Source organism: Mobula hypostoma, chromosome 6 (genome assembly GCF_963921235.1).
Source record: "Mobula hypostoma chromosome 6, sMobHyp1.1, whole genome shotgun sequence".
Taxonomy (NCBI): Eukaryota; Metazoa; Chordata; class Chondrichthyes; order Myliobatiformes; family Myliobatidae; genus Mobula; species Mobula hypostoma.
In genome coordinates this window covers 24,061,240-24,074,484 of record NC_086102.1, presented here as the reverse complement: position 1 = coordinate 24,074,484, position 13,245 = coordinate 24,061,240, and the positions used below count along the sequence as shown (strand labels likewise).

The following is a 13,245-nucleotide window of genomic DNA, read 5'->3' as shown; positions in this document are numbered from 1 at the left end:
TTTAGAAATCACATAAATAGTTAAATGGAGATCTGTTTTTGGAGACCTGTGTGCCGTCAAGGTGTTTCAATTTTTTATAGTTAAAATACACCTGCTTCTGGAAGGTCACAACTGCTGGTGAGTCAGTATCCTGGGTAACATTACTCCATGAAGACAAAAGAACACCCCAAGCAACTCCCTGAAAAGGTTATTGAAAAGCACAAGTCAGGAGGTGGACACAAGAAAATTTCCAAGTCATTGGAGTACAATTAAGTTACTCATCAAAAAATGGAAAGAATATGGCACAGCTGTAAATCTACTCAAAAACAGAGTGACCGTACCAGAAGGGAACTAATAAGTGAGGCCACCATGAGACCTTGTAAATGTCACTCCACTCTTTAAGAAAGGAGAAAGGCAGCAGAAAGGAAATTATAGACAGGTTAGCCTGACCTCAGTGGTTAGGAAGATGTTGGAGTGATGGAGTACTTAGTGACACAGGACAAGATAGGACAAAGTCAACATGGATTCTTTAAGGGAAAATCTTTTCTGACGAACCTGTTGGAATTCTTTGAGGAGATTATATGCAGGATAGATAAAGGGGATGCAGTGAATGTGGTATATATGGATTAACAGAAGGCCTTTGACAAGGTGCCACACATGAGGTTGCTTACCAAGTTAAGAGCCCATGGTATTACAGGAAAGTTACTGGCATGGTCATCAAGTACTCTATGTAAGAGTTCATGAGTCCAGACCTCAATCCAATTGAGAATTTGTGGCTGGACTGGAAAAGGGCTGTTCACTCAGGATCCCCATGCAATCTAACAGCTTGGGCAGTTTTGTAAAGAAGAATGGGACACAACTGCAATGTACAGAGTGCAAAGCTGATAGAGTCCTATTTACAAAGATTCAAGGCTGTAATTGCTGCCAAACGTGCATCTACTAAATACTGACTTGAATGGGATGAATACCTATGCAATCAATTATTTTGTGTTTAATATTTGTAATTCATTTAGATCACTTTGTAAAGATCTGTTTTCACTTTGACATAAAATAGTCTTTTTCTGTTAATCGTGTCAAAGAAAGCCAAATTAAATCCACTGTGATTCAATGTTGTAAAACAATAAAACATGAAAACTTCCAAGGGTGGTGAATACTTTTTATAGGCACTCTCATGAACTCTAACAAAGAGGACAAGTGATTTGGGCTCAAGCAAACTCCACTATCTGCATGTTCCCTTTCAAGCTACACATCATCATGACTTAGAAATAAAATTGCAATTTCCTTGTCATCTATTGCGACTAAATCCTGGATCTCTCTCCCCAACAGAAATACAAGAGGACAAAGAAAATATTAAGCAACATACACAAAATGCTGGAGGAGATCAGCAGGTCAGGCAGCATCTATGTTATATTGAACATGCTGTTGAGGCCAGAATGTTTATATTGCTGGTCCAGTTTGCTTCATCATTCTATCCTCAGAACATTGATGTTAGAACATCAAATGTCAAGGGAGGTGGTTAGCATTTCATTGGAGACAACTAATTCCTGCCGTGTGTGTCTCACAAATGTTGTTTTATATACCAGCCCAATCATACCCACCCACCTGGCTTCACCACCTGTCATAGAAACATAGAAAATAGGTGCAGGAGTAGGCCATTCGGCCCTTCGAGCCTGCACCGCCATTTATTATGATCATGGCTGATCATCCAACTCAGAACCCAGCCTTCCCTCCATACCCCCTGACCCCTGTAGCCACAAGGGCCATATCTAACTTCCTTTTAAACATAGCTAATGAACTGGCCTCAACAGTTTGCTGTGGCTGTGTCATCTTCTACCTCATCCTCCTTTCCCTCTCTACTACCTTTGTATTCTGGCATCTTACCCCTTCCTTTCCAAGTCTTGGCTAGTAAGTTGAGGACATGCTATGTTGGTGCCAGAAGCATGGAGACACTTGCAGGATTCCCTCAGCCCATCCTTGGACTGTGTTGGTCATTGAAGCTAAAACAATGCATTTCACTATATGTTCTGATGTTTCAAGGTCTATGTGACAAATAAAGCTAATATTTAAAAATCTTTGATATGTGAAATGAACTGTTTGAATACTTCTCACTGTGAAAATGAAGACCTCAGGTGGTGGCCAAGACCACCGAACCTCAGTTCAGGTGCTCTTTAAATATTGAAATCCTGGGGTGCCAAAACTTGGCTGTCAATTAGCCTGAATCTATAAAGGGACCGTCCCAGCTATCCATATTCTGGAGAGTTAGGAAGTTGGTGTGGCCGGGTGCGTGTCGTAACTTTAAGGGTTATGGAAATAAGTTGAGTAATAATTCACCAGCTATTTAGGTAGTGGTGTTCCAGATTTCGGATTTCAATTCCGGAGGCCGTTCTGTAAGGAGTCTTTGTATGTCCTCACCCTGGAATGTGTGGGTTTTTCCTGGGTGGTCCAGTTTCTCCCACAGTTGAAAGACCTACCGGTTAGGTTAATTAGTCGTTGTAAATTGTTCCAGAGCTGTGTGTTTGTTGGGGCAGTTTGGCTTGAAGGGTCAGCAGGGACTACTTTACCTAAAATAAATAGAGATTAAAGGCCTATTGCTCCTCTGATCCCTACAAGAACAGGTTGATTGAGAACAGAGATATTCAACAGACTTCAGATGTTGTTAACTATGGCTCATTTCTGGGAAGCTTTAACGTATGGAGAACAAAATCAACCAGGATTTGAGGCATTATAAGAAAAATAAATACTGCATTATTCCAGCTGGTAGGCACACATTCACCATCACAACCCCTGTGTGAAGAGTGATTGAAATGGCATTTTACACAATCAAAGCCAAGTTGCTCCCAAATCAGAATCAGAATCAGGTTTCTTATCACCGGCATGTGTTGTGAAATTTGTTAATTTAGCAGCAGCAGTTCAGTGCAATACATAATGTAGAAGAAGAAGAAATATAATAATAATAAATAAGTAAATCAATTACAATAAATGCATATTGAACAGATTAAAAATGGTGCAAAAACAGAAATAATATATATTAAAAGGTGAGGTAGTGTTCAAGGTTTCAATGTCCATTTAGGAATCGGATAGCAGAGGGGAAGAAGCTGTTTCTGAATCGTTGAGTGTGTGTCTTCAGGCTTCTGTACCTCCTACCCGATGGTAACAGTGAAAAAAGTTCATGCCCTGGATGCTGGAGGTCCTTAATAATGGACACTGTCTTTTTGAGACACCACTCCTTGAAGATGTTCTGGGTACTTTGTAGATTAGTACCCAAGACGGAGCTGGCTAGATTTACAATCCTCTGCAGCTTCTTTCGATCCTGTTCAGTAACCACCTCCCCCCCCCACCCCACCCCACCATGCCAGACAGTGATGCAGCCTGTCAGAATGCTCTCCAGGGCACACCTCAATCAAAAGAGGAAAGAAATCACCATTACTTACACTTCATCTTCAAAGCAGATTTCTGGAGGCTTTTGCTTTTCACTGCCGCTCAACACAAGGAAGGCAAAGGATCCTGAGGGACATGCTGTCCAATGGCCACATTTATGCTGCTTTGGGAAAGGTGCTGTGAATATAACAGGAAATAAAGAGTCACATCCCTCCAAACACAATCCTTTCTAGTCTGAACTCTATGTAGCAGTATTTTTATTTTCTGGGGAAATTGTCCACAAGTAGGGAGAATCGTGTTCAGGAGAGAAAGATAACCAGTAATAGGAGTGGGAGTGTTATGATCACTCGAGTCGAGTATGATGTTCTCCCGAGTTATTCCTTTAATGGAAAATACGCAATCAATCATTCCCTTGGGAACTGTGGGGTGCAGAATATCCTGACTGTCCCCTCTCGCTTTTCTCTGAGATGTTTCTCCCGCTGCACATCTCCTTGGGAACCGTGGTGTACAAAATCCCTGGTCCCTAAAAGGTTTGATCATTGACTACTTTGTCTGAGCCTTAAGCCCCCTGTGTGATAACTCAATGGGCTAGACCTGCCACCTAAACACCAGCAATACTGAGAAGAATGCAGTTCTTGCATTTCCTCAAGTTGTCACTCACCAGTTTTCAAACAGTATGACAAATTAACCAGTCTTTGTATTTGTTGCTGGACAAAAAGTGAATATGGTGGGTTAACTGGTAAATGGCCCCAAGTGTGCAGCTGAGTTGTGGGCAGTTCATGGGAATATGAGGAGAATGAATTGAGTTTACTTGGGATTAATGTAAATTGGTGCTTGATAGTTGGCAAGGAGTTGGTGAGCAGATGTGCACATTGGAAGGGAGTGCCCAGACCTTCTATGAAACGTCCTCCCAAGAGTGTAAATGCAATCTTGATTAACCCCTCTCCCGATAATCTATTGCCTTAAAAGTGCAATACATTGTCAGCTGAGATTTTAACCTGGGGTTTAGCAACAACACTGCCAGAAAGAGCTTGCGTAAGTGCCAGTGTATTGGGAATTTCTACCCATGCCAGTGAATGAGGAAGTCCTGAAGTATTTGTGTGGGTTCTGCTGATGGGGCTCTATACCTGGCTGCCTGAGGCTGGAATTGAACCCAGGTCATCTGTACTGTAAAGTGTTGTGCTAGCCACTACACTACCGTGCCACCTCAAATGCTCAGATACAGTTAGTAGCTTTGAAATTTTACTGAAGGGCTCATATTGCCCAGCCACCAGTATTTTTATGGGTGTAACTTTTACTGTAATCCATTGCAACAGGGATTCCAATAGATAATTTCCAGAAAGTACCTGTTAAAATAGATAAAAGTCTTCCCCCCCAAAATAAAAGCTGGAAGAACTTTGTATTTTATAGAGTCAAAGAGCAATACAGTATGAATACAAGACCCTTGGCCCAAAAAGCCCTTGCCAATCATGGTTGCCCACCCAACTAGAGCCAATTTCCTGCATTTGGCCTGCATTGCTCCAATCCCTGCCCCTCCATGTACCTATCCAAGTTCTTCTTAAATGATACTATTGTACCTGCCTCAACCACTTCCTCCTGCAGCCCATTCCATATGCTCACCACCATCTGTATGAAACTGCTGCCCTTCAGATCCCATTTAGATCTTGCCCTTCTCACCTTTAATCTATACCCCTTAGTTCTCGACTCCCCTACCTGGGGAAAAGACAGTTACCATCCACCTTATCTATGCTTCTCATAATCTATAATATTTCTATAAGGTTATCCTTCATCCTCCTACATTCCAAGGAATAACACCATAGACTGGCTAACCTCTCTCTTTAATGCAAGCCTCTAGTCCTGGTAACTAAGGAGCATAAAGGGCAAAAGCAAAGAAGCAATGATAAATTCAAATTAGCAATAACTAGATCACAAAGAGTGGAGAGGGACCATGAGAAATGAGGGACTTGATCTACAAGACCTGTTTAATACTCTTAAGTACTGTATAGACTGGGCTTGTGCATTTATATCTGGAATCATGGAAAACTGATGAAGATTTGCTGAGTAACACATTTATCTTGGGGTTCAAGGCATCTATATATCTCTATTGAACTTGAAGGCCAAGTGCAGGGTTAAAGGCAAGATTCTTAGCTGTGTGGAGAAACAGAGGGATTTTGGAGTGCACATCCATAGATCCCAAAAAGTTTCTGTGAAAGTTGTAAGGGTGGTTAAGAAGATGTATGGTGTGTTGGTCTTCATTAGTTGGAGAACTGAGTTCAAGAGCCATGAGGTAATGTTGCAACTCTACAAAGCTCTGCTTAGACCACACTTTGAGTATTGAGTTCAGCTTTGGTCATCTCATTATAGGAAGGATGTGGCAGCTTCAGGGAGGCTGCAGAGACATAACAGGATGCTGCCTGGATTAGAGAGCATGTCTTTTGAGGAAAGGTTGAGTGAGCTAGGGCTTTTCTCATTGAAACGAAGAAAGATGAGAGGTGACTTGATAGACATGTATAAGATGATTAGAGGCATAGATAGAGTGGACAGCCAGTTGCTTTTTTCCCAGGGTGGCAATGGCTAATATGAGAGGGAAAATTTTAAGTTGATTGGACGAAAGTATAGGGGGAATATTAGAGGTAGGTTTTTACACAGAGATGTATGCGCTGAATATGCTGCTGGTGTAGTGGTAGAGGCAGGCACATTAAGGACTTAAAAAACTTTTAGGCATATGGATGAAAGAAATATGGAGGGCTATGTGGGAAGGAAGCGTAACTTTAATCTTGGAGTAGGTTAAAAGGTCGGCAAAACATTGTGGGTCAAAGGGCCTGTGCTGTGCTGCACTGTTCTATGATCAAAATAACATGGCACCAAGAATTGACTTAGCCATTCCCTGTATTACACACCCAACGTTACTCATTGACTACTGCATGATGGTACAGGTTTAAAGGACCCTGTGTTTTGTTCCACTGCTGCTAAACCCCACTGGGGCTCAGAAGGCCAAGGAGGTCTGGTAAAAATGTTATAATAATGGACATCTGGAAATAGTGACTGGGAAAAGACTGTTCCTTTGGGCTACAATGAGCGACCTTTAAACCCGTTACAACAAGAATGAGGAGAGAGGATTTAGGAAGTTTCAAATAGCCGGCTGCAGTCTGGAATTCATTGCAACAGGAAGCATATGAAGCAGAGGTCAGAAGATATTTTTCAAGACAAAATATTGGTAAAGTATTTAGTTCTGAGGATGATTCAGGAGCAGGGCAATGAGATTAATCTCAGAATCGTGACATATTCTTCTTCTGCAAGAAATATCCATGATCCTATCCCATCTGCATGCATTGGTAGTCTGGGATGAATAATCACCCGCCACAAAGGCCTTCTCTGAGTGCTGGCCAAGAAACCTGGAATGTGCACTGCTGCAAAAGCTACGGACTAAACGATAGCTTTAATTTTACCTCTATGTTGGGGTTTCTGTCCTATCTTCTGAATCACGGTGAGGCTACGCTGTAGTGAGCCACTGAACATAGCGTCTGCTATTCCATAGCCAAGGTACCAGGCGGCAATCAGACTCACCAAAAGCACTGCATATCTGATAAGCCCTGTTAAAAACAGAAGTACCTTCAGCAAATTCAGAAGAACAAACTTTATATGAACAGAGGCACATTTTCTACAAAGACATATTGTACTGAATTAGAAAAAGCTACCTCCAATCAGTTAAGCACACACTGGGAAAGATTCAGAGTATCATCGATCTCAGCAAAACAAGCATCTGGGTGGTCGTTTCATTATAATGTTACGTAAACAGCAACAATGAATATCAATCGAGACAGGTTATATAAAAACAACCAAACATTTATTAAACACGTATAAACGATAGGGGAAAAAAAACAAAGGAAAACTTTAACTGGAAGCTAACAGATATGCAGCCGTTCACCAACTCCCCACCCGGCTCTGGTTCTTAAAGCGTTAAATACGAAAACAGTTCTTAAAGCGATACAGTCAGATGTAGTTCTTAAAGAATGGGTAAAGAAGTGGCAGGTGAAATACAGTGTAGGGAATTGTATGGCCATGCACTTTGGTAGAAGGAACAAGGGCGTAGGCTATTTTCTAAGTGGTGAGAAAATTCAAAGTTCGAAGATGCAAAGGGACTTGGGAGTCCTTGTGCAAGATTCCCTAAAAGAGTTGGTTGAGGGGACTAGAATACAAGAGCAAGGATGTAAGGCATTGGTCAGACTGCATCTGGAGTACTGGAATCAATTTTGGGCTCCTGATTTAAGAAAATAGGTGCTGGCATTGGAAAGGGACCCAAGGAAGTTCACAAGAATAACTCCAAGAAAGAAAGGCTTATTGTATGAGGTCTGTTTGATGTTTCTGGGCCTGGACTCAATAAAATTTAGAAGAATGAGAGTGGATCTCATTGAAACCTATTGAATATTGAAAGGTCCAGATTGAGTGGATGTGGAGAGGATGAGTCCAGAACCAGAGGGCACAGTCTCAGAATAAAAGAACGTCCCTTCAGAGATGAAGAGGAATTTCTTTTGCCGGGGGTGGTGAATCTGTGGAAGTTACTGTCACAGACAGTGGTGGAGGCCATGATGTTGTATTTATAAAGTGGAGGTTGATAGGTTCTTGATTAGTAAAGGCATCTAAGGTTATGGGGGAAAGGTGGAAGAATGGAGTTGAGAAGGATAATAAGTCAGCTATGATGGAATTGTAATTCTGCTCCTAAGGTCTTGTGGTCTTTTGGTCTAAAGGAATTTGGGCAAGGGTAGATTTGTGGAATAAGGTTATGTGAAGAACATAGAATTATAGATTATAGATTAAAGAACATAGAGGCGGGAGGAGAAGATGGCGGCGCGCCTACGCGTGCGCAGCCCTCCGGTGAAAAATGATATCGTATCTGTTAAATAGGGGCCGTGACAATTCTGATTTGATGGAGATGGACATGAAATTTCTGAAATGCCCGTTCGCTGCTGTCGTTACTGTGTGGTCAGGAATCTTTCAGAGGGTAGGCCTCAAAATCCTCGGCCTTGCCTGCTTTTGGCGACCGAGAAGGAGGTCGAATTGTTTGGACAGAGATGGCGCTCAGTGCTCGGTGTCGGAGAGCTGATCAGAGCTCGAAGTTTTCGGATGACTCAGAGTCAGACCGTGGTCAGGTATGGCAGGGAGAGTTTTTCTTCCTTCTCCCGTCTGCGTGAGATGTGGGACATTTGAGAAACTTTGAACTTTACTGTGCTCATGGACTTCTTCATCAAGTTATGGTATTGTTACACTGTTGTAACTATATGTTATAATTATGTGGTTTTGTCAGTTTTTTCAGTCTTGGTCTGTCCTGTGTTTTGTGATGTCACACCGGAGGAAATATTGTATCATTTCTTAATGCATGCATTACTAAATGACAATAAAAGAGGACTACGTGTCTTCATAATCTAAATTTGAGGCATGAAGTGGACAATATTTAGACATTTAGAGAACCATGATACAGTATGTGTGCACTTCCTGACCAAGAACTTGGGTCTTTCTATCACATACATGTGTTACAAATTTTGTAAACCATTACTCTGTTGATATTTGCAATGTAATTTACCTCAGATTTCTCTGAGGTTCCAGGACGCAATTGAACACTTTAGCCAGGAGGTGGCACTCCAACAATTTTCTTAACTCCAAACAAAAAAGTTGATGGGAATGACAAAGTAGAAGATTATTTAATTTTATTTTTAAAACATCCCTCACTCTAGTTCTGCACATCATTTGTCTGATTTCATTTCTGGCTTTCTCCTGTGGCTCAACAAGGTGCTTCATCGTTAATTGTTAGTTCTGCATTGTTGAAGCTGTCAAATTCAGATTAGTTTGTTGCCAGGGTGCAGTGAAATTCCTTGCTTATGTGAAACTCAGGGTAAAAAGTATGTGTGGTAATAATAAATACTGTAATAATTACAGTAATAAGCACAAAACACGGATTGGAGCTCCCCCCCCCAACTTTTTATTTTGGTGTCTTCCCCCTTCCCTCTCAGTCCTTGGGCCTGAAACGTCAACTGTTTATTCATTTCCATAGATGCTGCCTGATCTGCTGAGTCCCTCCAGCATTTTGTGTGTGTTGCTTTGGATTTCCAGCGTTTACAGACTTTCTCATGTTTAGGATTAGTACAATACCTTCTCTGCTACTTGCTACTGCCCAACACACTCAAAAAAAAAACTGGATGTATATTGTTACGTACCCCGTAACTGGGTTGCCAAACCAGCAGAAATGGATCACTCAGTTGGAGTCTGGAGTACTAGAACTAAGAAAGTTTTATTAAAGAAACAAGCAACACAGTAATCGAAAGGATAATAAATGCAACAGTTCAGCGATGATAAACACACATGTGCACAGAATTAAGATAACAGCATCAATCAAGCTCTATCGTTGTCTCGGGGTAAATGACCAAATTTCAAAGTGACTCAAAGTTCAGTTTGCAGTAATCGTTGCCATGGCGATGGACAACGTGGGGGGAGAGAGAGAGAGAACGGGAACAACTGATCATTCAGAACGGCTTCACTCACAGACCGGCGAGATGGCTCACAAGCAACTTTTGGGCGGGTCCTTGGTGATGTCACCTGAGGTCACCGACTGTGACCCCTCCTCCAGATGCGGTCGATCCTCTGCAGTGAACCCGGCACCCAGGCAAGGGCGGACACACACCGGGTTCCCGCTGATCGTAGCTTTCCACCCCGGGCGTTGTCTGGTACTTCTCACCCACTCGTGAGAGGCGCACCGCTTCCAGGGTCTCGTTACCTCGGGTGGCGTGTGTCCTGCCTTAGCAAACCTGTCCCTTTTTATCCCCCTGCTGGGTCATCGCCTGTCCACCACTTCAAGCAGTTCAGGGTTCAAAGGGGGAGCCGCTCCAGACAGCTCTCTCTCTCCCACGTCCCTTCATTACACATCTCCAGACGCTGCTCCATTGTTCCTTATCTCTCCTTCCCCTGAGGGCAGGTGGCAGACCACTTGCTGATGTCACTGATGCTAACCCAGGCCAGCAAACATCTTAATTTTTGTGTATTCTCGTCACAATATTCCTATTGCATTTTACACAATATTAACTTATCTCAAAGCCCATTGCCACCAAGATGGTATTTTAGAAGTGGTTAACAGGAATTACAGCAGTGTCTCTCCATTCCATATTGTGTCGAATTTATTGCACTGTTAACTCCGTAAACATTATGCGAGCAAACAACTTCACTACTCCCTGATGTACGTTACAATAAATTAATCTGAATCTGATTTTCAGACTCAGAAGGACTCCAGGTCATTCTCCAGGGAAGCCAGCACACAAATAAAGTTGGTCTGACAGGACGTTACCTCAACAATGCCACGCAGAATTTACCTTGGTTTTACATTCAGGTTTTATCACATACGTTCACAATTCTGGGTTTCATCTTAGCATTTTAGCACAGCAGGAGAAATTTATTGTTCATTTTTAAGTAGTACTATTTGGCCGTCCTCTTGAGAAGCAATACTGTCTAGGGTCAGGAAGCCCATTTTTGACTTCAAGCTACTCTGAAGAGCACTGCCAATATTAAACTAAGCCTGCAGCCATCTGGCCTGATCAATGCAGTTGTGAAAACATTATATGTAGATGAGGTTGTCACTAAGTGGCAAAGCCATAAGGCATTGGAGCAGAATTAGGCCATTCGGTCCATCAGGTCTGTTCCAATTTTGGTGTCAGGACCCACACTTGTAATTATAAGCAATATAAACACTACAAGGCAGTAGAGTTTGGATGTGTCACAGAGATGAAGACATAAACCCTATTCTTCAGGTTCGACCTGAGTAAGGTCCCTTCCCGAGCTGTCTTTTCGTGCCACATGGTGTGTTCCTCTGCAACTCATTGGTATGGCTTTCTAGCTTGTAAAAATTGGAAGTGCTTGGAAATCCTGTGTAGAATTACTATTTCTCTAAGAATTTACTCCTCAGAATAATTTAAAATAAAATATCTGCAGTTATCTTGTTTTTTTAGCTGGAAACATCTACATTCTTTGGTTTGGATAGGGTGTCACCACTCAAAATAATGACTTTTGGAAGTCATTCCTGCCTGTGGCCATCAAACTTTACAACTCCTCCCTTGGAGGGTCAGACACCCTGAGCCAATAGGCTGGTCCTGGACTTATTTCCTGGCGTAATTTACATATTACTATTTAACTATTTATGGTTTTATTACTTATGGTGCAACTGTAACGAAAACCAATTTCCCCTGGGATCAATAAAGTATGACTATGACTATGATTATTGATAGGTAACTGTTCAGAGAATAGAGTAACTAATTAAATAAATTAGTCTTTGCATTGATATATACTCAGTGACCACTTTATTAAGCACACCTGTATGCCTTGTAATCAGCCAATCACAAGGCAGCAACTCAATGCATAAAAACATGCAGACATGGTCAAGATGTTCAAGAAGACAAACATCAGCCTGGGGAAGAAATGTAATCCAAGTGACTTTGACTGTGGAATGATTGTTGGTGCCAGAAGGGGGTGATTTGAGTATCTCAGAAACTGCTGATCTCTTGTGATTTTCATGCACAACAGTCTCTAGAATTTACAGAGAATGGTGCGATAAATGGAAAATCATCCAGTGAGCAGCAGTTCTGTGGGTGAAAATGCCTTGTTAATGGGAAAGGTCAGAGGTCAGACTGGTTGAAGCTGACTGGAATGTGGCAGTAACTCAAAAAACCACATGTTACAACGGTGGTGTGAGGAAGACCCTCCCTGAATGCACATGTTAAACCTTGAAGTGGACGGGCTACAGCAGCAGAAGACCACGAACATACACTCAGTGGCCACCTTATTAGGTACAGGAGGTACCCAATAAAGTGATCACTAAGTGTAATATAATCTCCCTAAATTAAAGGTACTGATATACAGTACACTATAAGATTTAAGGTCTTAGTACAAGTTTAAGACTCTAGAACTACTCCTCTTAATTTGGGGCAGCATGATGGCATAGTGGATACCCCAATGCAGAGGTTCCAAAGTTGGGGTCCACAGATGCTTGATGGTATTGGTCCATGGCATAAGAAAGGTTGGGAAAGCCTGCCCTGATGCTATTGCAGCACCAGTGAAGCAGGTTCAAAGTTCAAAAAGAAGTTCTTTTTTTTTTAATTTTATTTTTATTTGGATAAGGAATTCACAATTATCATGTACTTTTTTCACACATATAACCTTTTCCATTTTTTTATATGTATAAAACTACAATTATTTATACATTCTTAAGTACACATTGAGATGATATAAAAGGAAAATAAACATTTAAATAGATAATTATGTACTGTGGTAAATCTAACCTATTAGGCTAAGTAATGAAAGCAACATACATCAAAGTTGCTGGTGAACGCAGCAGGCCAAGCAGCATCTATAGGAAGAGGCGCAGTCGACGTTTCAGGCTGAGACCCTTCGTCAGGACTAACTGAAGGAAGAGTGAGTAAGGGATTTGAAAGCTGGAGGGGGAGGGGGAGATGCAAAATGATAGGAGAAGACAGGAGGGGGAGGGATAGAGCCGAGAGCTGGACAGGTGATAGGCAAAAGGGGATACGAGAGGATCATGGGACAGGAGGTCCGGGAAGAAAGACAGGGGGAGGGTGACCCAGAGGGTGGGCAAGAGGTATATTCAGAGGGACAGAGGGAGAAAAAGGAGAGTGAGAGAAAGAATGTGTGCATAAAAATGAGTAACAGATGGGGTACGAGGGGGAGGTGGGGTACGAGGGGGAGTTGGGGCCTTAGCGGAAGTTAGAGAAGTCAATGTTCATGCCATCAGGTTGGAGGCTACCCAGACGGAATATAAGGTGTTGTTCCTCCAACCTGAGTGTGGCTTCATCTTTACAGTAGAGGAGGCCGTGGATAGATATGTCAGAATGG

General features: G+C 42.1%; 1 protein-coding gene across 1 annotated transcript in view; it reads right to left on the bottom strand.

Moving 5' to 3' along the window:
- LOC134347475 (protein FAM3B-like) overlaps positions 1-13,245 on the bottom strand; it is a 49,345-nt gene that overhangs the window by 19,344 nt on the left and 16,756 nt on the right. Inside the window, exons 2-3 of the mRNA XM_063049799.1 lie at positions 6,807-6,950; positions 3,411-3,534 (exon numbers count right to left, since the gene is read on the bottom strand). Coding sequence (XP_062905869.1) covers positions 3,411-3,534; positions 6,807-6,950 — 268 coding nt within the window. The remainder of the gene's footprint in view (positions 1-3,410; positions 3,535-6,806; positions 6,951-13,245) is intronic.